The sequence below is a fragment of the Sinocyclocheilus anshuiensis genome, unplaced genomic scaffold (genome assembly GCF_001515605.1).
Source record: "Sinocyclocheilus anshuiensis isolate Anshui unplaced genomic scaffold, SAMN03320099.WGS_v1.1 scaffold775, whole genome shotgun sequence".
Taxonomy (NCBI): domain Eukaryota; kingdom Metazoa; phylum Chordata; class Actinopteri; order Cypriniformes; family Cyprinidae; genus Sinocyclocheilus; species Sinocyclocheilus anshuiensis.
The window spans coordinates 1,568,317-1,575,066 of NW_015552614.1; the positions used below are offsets into that span (position 1 = coordinate 1,568,317).

Consider the following 6,750-nt stretch of genomic DNA (forward strand, 5'->3'; position numbering starts at 1 on the left):
TCATAACTCAGGGGTAGAAACACCTCCCTGTCATCGTGCCGTTGTTAGTCTGAAGGAGTGCCGCCACACTATTCCTCTGTGCAAATTACTTTCAGATGAAAGGAGAAGCAATTTGCTGTTAACACTTTCCAGAGCCATTTGAGTGCATGACCTGCCTGTAAATTCACACAAGATGATGGCTGCTTAAAGATTAGAGAGCGCAAATTTGTCATATGATAACATCTGAAACTGTTTCATGATGATGATCCTTCTTCTATGATGAACAAAATTGCGTATAGTTATCTTTCCTACCAATGGAGAGGCATCCGCATGGCAAGATCCGGAAATATTCATGAAAATATTCTTGCTTCGAGTATAAGTATATTCAACCACCTTATAGATCTTGGTGAAGATGCATTAATGTAGATGAGAAGATCTTCAAGACTGTGCTCTTTTACTGCACTGAGTTCACAACATAGAATTTAGCTAGGTCACATTGTTGTGATGTTGCCACCAGCACAATTTCATTTAACACTGGGACATGGACAGCAAGACCTTGAGCATACAGTAAAGTGAAACAAAGTACTTCCAAACTCCATTCCCACAGTAGAGTGTAAGCCAGCATAGATGGGACACACCATGATGACAGGCAGATCGGCCATGGCAAGTTGTGCCATAAAGAAATTGGTGACGGTATGAAGTGTCTTAATTTGGAAACCACATAAATCACCAGGACGTTCCCCACCATGACGAATCCTCCACAGATTCGATTTGACATCAGGAGTCCTTTCAGTATCCTCACCTAAACCATATAAACATAAAGAGGGGCAGTTTAGTTAGACAGACAGACAGACAGACAGATAGATAGATAGATAGATAGATAGTCTGACATACAGACAGACACAGACAGATAGATAAGAAAGATATACCTTTGTCATCTCAGACATCTGTTGCATTGAGATGTGTCGTCACTATATCTTGGGCTTCTAAAGCTTTTTTGGGTTTGTTGCAAACTGCTGTGGCAGCCTGGCCCTCGGCGTGCAACAAATCAAGCCGTTCCTTGCAACGGAAAACCGAAACAAAGGCGCTGCGGTAGTTCCGGTTCATCCAGCCATACAGCAGTGGGTTGGCAAACGTCGAGCACATGGCCACAATGTGGAAAACAGTGTAAAGAAGCCTGAAGTCCTTCATGTCCAACACGCTGTGGTCAATGTCAATGGTGAGCTGGAAAGCGTGGAAAGGCAACCAGCTGACCGCAAACACCACGACCTGCAACAGACAGGGTGAGATGTTACTGTACTGGTAAAGCTGCAATAAAAAGCCTCATCTGCATCCTGTTCTAGTTCTCTGTTTATATTATTGGCAACTATAACATCTTTCAAAATCACTGTGGAGAAAATAGCTCTAAAATATTTGGGTTACAGAAGACTCTTGGGAAATGCATGCTGTTCTAACAGTCCTGGCTCTAAACAATAAAAAGAGAAGGCACATTAAAAAAAGACTAAAATCCTTGATGTGAACATCAGAAGTCATCAACTGTAGAAGTCCATATATATATATATATATATAAACATATTTTCTTAAAAGAAATTAATACTTTTATTCTGTAATGATTCATTAAATTGATTTTAAAAAGTGACAGTAAAGACTTTTAAATTTTGTTCTTTTGAATTTTCAATCAAAGAATCCTGAAAAATATATGATGCTATAATATTAAGCAGCACAACTTGAAAACAGAATAATAAGAAATGTTTCTTGAGCTGCAAACCAGCATATTAGAACAATTGCTGAAGGATCATGTGACACTGAAGACTGGAGTAATGGCTGCTGAACATTCAGTTTTGCCATCACAGGAATAAATTCCATTTTAAAATATATTAAATTAGAAAACTGTTAAATTATAATAATGTTTCACAATATTACTGGTATGAAGAGTCATTATAAAAACCCATTTCAGTCAACCACTAGATATTACTCATTGTTTTCATTATCAGGCTTTTTGCTGTCGACATGTGAAAGCCTAAAATAATATGAAAATGCAGGAACACTATGATATAATATTTGATCATGAAAGCTGGGAACTGTACACACCATGTTAACCAGCATCTTGGTGGTCTTGCGGCGGCGCTGGTGCCTGTCATGGCGACCAACTGGGCTGATGTGATTGCGGAGTTTAATCCAGATACGGATGTAGGCAAAAGAGATGATTGCCAGAGGCAACACATACTGCAGCAGCAGCGTGGAGATTCTGAAGAAAGAAAACAGCCATCATCGCGTAAGGGCAGCTGAAGAGTGTCGTTATGTTATTGTTAAAGATGTTATCATAAAACATGTAATCTTCTTCTGAAATTAAACAAGCTATGACTCATTTTATCTGTTACAGAACAAGCTTTCAAGATTAAAATAGATTGTAATACTATGAGTTGAATCTAAATAATTCACAATAATCAAACTCTTTGACAATGTTTCAGAAGTTTGTAAGATCAAAAACCTAAAAGTTGTCAGTTTACATAAACATCAATGTTTAATCTTCATAAATATGTATATTTATCTATAAAATATATAGATGTAAGTGCTTTCAGTGTAATTGGAAGACAGTGACATTTGATAAATGAACACAGCATACATTTGAGACCCCTTGAAGGCATGAGGAAACTCTAATAATGCTGTTCATTAAAATATGCATGTCTGGTACTCACGAGTATAGAGTGCTGTCTGTACTACTGTCAGGCCACTTCTCTCCACAAACCTCAATGGAGTCACCTGGAGAAAGATCTACAATCCCATACTCTCTGAATATGGCCAGTGGGCTAGCCAGAACAGCGCTTACTACCCAGGTGATGGCAATGACCAGAAAGCAGGTGTCTTTTGACATTCGAGAGTCTAGGTGATAAACGATGCATCTATGCCGATCCAGTGCAATTACATTTAATGTAATTGTAGAGACGTGAACAGCGAGACCTTGAGCATACGGCAGAGTGAAACAAAGCACTTGTCCAAACTTCCATTCCCCAAGTAGAGTGTAAGCCAGCGTGAACGGGAGACACAACGTGTTGACGAGCAGATCAGCCACGGCTAGGTTTGCAATGAAGAAGTTTGTGACAGTACGAAGTGTCTTAAATTTGTAAACCACATAAATCACCAGGGAGTTCCCCACAACACCCAAAAGGATGATGGTAGAATATGCCAAGATCAGGACCACCTGGACCCCAAGAAGCTTGGTGCTGTCTCCCAGCTCTAGCAGCGGGTGATTCAGGGTCACGTCAGATGAATCCTCCCCGATGGCCAGCTCTTTGCTCCCAGAGGAGCCATTGATTAAGCTGAGGGAATCCATTTATCACATGGCCATGTCAGATTTTGGAGAAAGACCAAGCTGCCCTTATAGGTTTGACAACCTGAAAACACAGGGTCGAGTTGACATTAGAAAGTCAGTGTACAAACAGATAGATAGATAGATAGATAGATAGATAGACAACTCACAAAAACTTCATAATATCCAATGGACTTGTATTATACAGATGGAACAGTCAATCAATCAATCTAACTTCACAATATATGAATACAAATACATTAAAAATGAGTCCATTTCAGATTCACATGCATATCTTACAAGTGACTACAGGGTAGTACGGATCTCCATTCCGGGGTATGAATATTTTGTATCCTTTTAGAGAGAGTCTGTCAGAGAAAATCTTGGCGAGACCATATTGTTTTATTTCTAACAGCGAAAGAAGGCGCCTTGACTTCTTCTGAGGCAACTTGTCAGGTCACTTTTATTAAGGTAAAATGTATTTTGCGCGTTAAGAGCTCATTACGCACGGCTTGCCTGCGCTCGAGCACACTCCAGCGTCTTTATCTGAGAGACGAATAGGTACATGGCAAAACCATTATCACTACAGAGACATAAACACACTGGAGTCCGTGGGAACTTCATGGCACACTTCCCAGTCCACGGACACCGACGGCGCAATGGTCCGTGAAGCAGTGCGCACTAAATAAACGAAGAAATTGAGAGGCGTATAAAAGATCTTAGTCTGTATTATTAATGCCCGTTTCAGAGAAATGATGGAAATACGTGTCTGAACTTACAATGGACTATATTAGAATGACTTACCGGCTGCGTGTTCACCTCGCCGTCTCCAATATTACGTCGTGCGCCTCAGGATACATCACCATCAGGTAAACAGAGATCTTTGTGTAGCTATATCTATATAGTGACATAAAACAAACAAGTACATGTTGTTCTGTTTTCTATTTCATTCAATATGTTTTCCTGAAAGAATGGTTGAGGTCCAGGTGAGGTGGGCTGTGGAGCTCAACCGCCTCTGACACTCACGACTGAATTACATCCGTCCACACAAGCCAAACCCACAAGTTCAGAGTTCTCGATAGGGAAGACAGGGAGAGAGGGAGAGACATGAATCACGATGGTAAGGTTCAGTTTTAATAAACAAAAAACATAAAGCATGCATTTATTATTATTTATTTATTATGATTTATTATTATTTTTATTATTAAACTGAACCATTTAATAATCGTAATATAGGTTGGGTAAGTGAAAACACTATTAAAACAATGTATTTTAGGCGATATGTTGATATTTCATATAATTTATCAATTGCATTTCTTGTTGGTCAAAACAATAGATATTTTCTATGTTACCGTTAATATTTATATATTTTAATAATTTTTTAATCTTTAGATTTTGCTGATTGGTTATCAAAGTGCTGTTGGGTGCCCCCGCCTTCTTGAAAAAAAAAGGCAAAAAAAAAAAAACCATCCCCTCGGTAAAACCACCATCCCCTTTAAATTTATAATGCTGTGTATTACGTAGGTTTAAAACTTACCGTGCAAATTAAATATTAATTAATATTCTCTACGTATAATAATTTAGAAACTAAATAACGTCGATTGGCCAATCAGAGCTCAGTATTAACGAGATGCGCGCGAGCTCACGCATGTTTTTGTCATTTTTCGCGCAAAATGTTTCAAGCGCAACTTCTGACGTTCTTTAAAAAGAAGACAACATAATAAGGTATGATATTTCCTTGATTAGAGTTTAAAGACATTCCCCTGACGTTATTGTGCTGCTGTTCTATGTATGACTGTGAGGACGAGGGACGATACTGAGAGAGAGAGACGAGGGACGCGTTCATTCAGAAATGATCACCCTGTTCTAATTCACGCTAGCTGACGAGTTTAAAGACATTCCCCTGACGTTATTGTGCTGCTGTTCTATGTATGACTGTGAGGACGAGGGACGCGTTCATTCAGAAATGATCACCCTGTTCTAATTCACGCTAGCTGACATTATCAAGTAGGTAAGTAGAGTCCAAAAGCATTTATTGCATGATGAAGCCTATTAGAATGCAGTTAGAATGCCTCTATAATTCAAATAATGAAAGAAACATATCCTTATGTAAGTTTTTATTTTTTTATTCTTTACTTTATATGATAAAGTTAAGTAATATCACAAGAATCAGCACGTGTGTGTAATCGCAAATGTTAAATAAATGTTATACAGCAGTTCAGCAGACAAGAAGTTAATTGAGTGAGTTAAATTTTAGACACATTTTGTATTTTTTTCCTGTTTTGCAAATGAAATAGTTCCAAACAAAGCCGGAGCAGAGATGTTGTGCGTCTCAGAGCAACACTGTGGTGTATCTTTCCTGAATGAATCTGTTTTTGAACGAATGGAGTGAGCCAATTATTCAATGATCCATTCATAAAGACAGTCAATTTGCTTCAATTTTAATTGAATCTGCCATTTTGAAAGAATCGTTTGATTGAAGGATTCAATTAATCTTTCATTAAAACAGACACTTGCCGCCACCTACTGGCTGTTTTAGTGTCATATTTATTTATCCACGACAAGCAGGGCCGTTTTAACCATTGGGCTAGGCGGGGCTGAAGCCCTGGGGCCCGAGCAAGGAGGGGGCCCGTGATTGGCTGTGGAGTAGATTGACTGGAGCGCTGATCGCCAAAGCCACCACGCCCCCCACTTATTAGCGCTGTTATTTAGTTGAGCTTTTCCGTAAATTCCATGATATATATAATTTTTTCCCCCCAAAATTTTAAAGCTTGATGTCTTATCACTATCTATATCTATAAATATCTGGTTTTGAAAATCACATGGTTTGGAAAGGGTAAGCAAATTATTCATGATTTTTAGGTGAATTGTTCGTTTAACCCAGTCAGTGTGACACATCTGTAATTCTCCCTCTGTTCAAGCAGCATACATTGGTATTTGCATAAATAATTTTGCATATTCAAATACTTAGTTATGTACACAATTGTTGATATACACAACACTTTGTGGGAGTCAATAAAATGGGTGCTTTCACTTTTGTGACTGAGCCTCTGGTGTGACGAACAGATGAAGCCCTCAAGTCAGAAACAGTGACTCTAATGGTGTGGTTACTGCTAATAAAGTCTGTCCATCACACTGTGTTTGAACTAATTATGCTGAATACTGCTTGTCAATCTTGTGAGAAATCATGTTAATTTTCTGCCCAAATGCATTTTTCCATACTCCTAAACTAGGCAGATTATACATTAAATTATTTTTAAAGGAGTCATATGATGTTGCTAAAAATAACATTATTTTGTTTATTTGGTGTAATGAAATGTGTTTATGCGGTTTAAGGTTCACAAAACATTATTTTCCACATATTGTAAACATTAAACCATGTCTGCATACAAGCGCTACTCTACACTGCTCAAAACTCGCGTTTGAATCATCAGTGGCAAATTCTTTAAATATGAAAACGT

At 38.3% G+C, this 6,750-nt stretch overlaps 1 protein-coding gene across 1 annotated transcript; it reads right to left on the reverse strand.

Moving 5' to 3' along the window:
- Positions 1 to 348: 348 nt before the first annotated feature.
- LOC107665946 (neuropeptide Y receptor type 2-like) lies at positions 349 to 3,325 on the reverse strand. Its single transcript, XM_016457017.1, has 4 exons — positions 2,679 to 3,325; positions 2,071 to 2,227; positions 909 to 1,248; positions 349 to 781 (listed from the first exon to the last, which is right to left on the reverse strand). The coding sequence occupies exons 1-3, from the start codon at positions 3,311 to 3,313 to the stop codon at positions 919 to 921; spliced, it is 1,122 nt and encodes a 373-aa protein (XP_016312503.1). The 5' UTR covers positions 3,314 to 3,325; the 3' UTR covers positions 349 to 781; positions 909 to 918.
- Between the last annotated feature and the right edge of the window lie 3,425 nt (positions 3,326 to 6,750).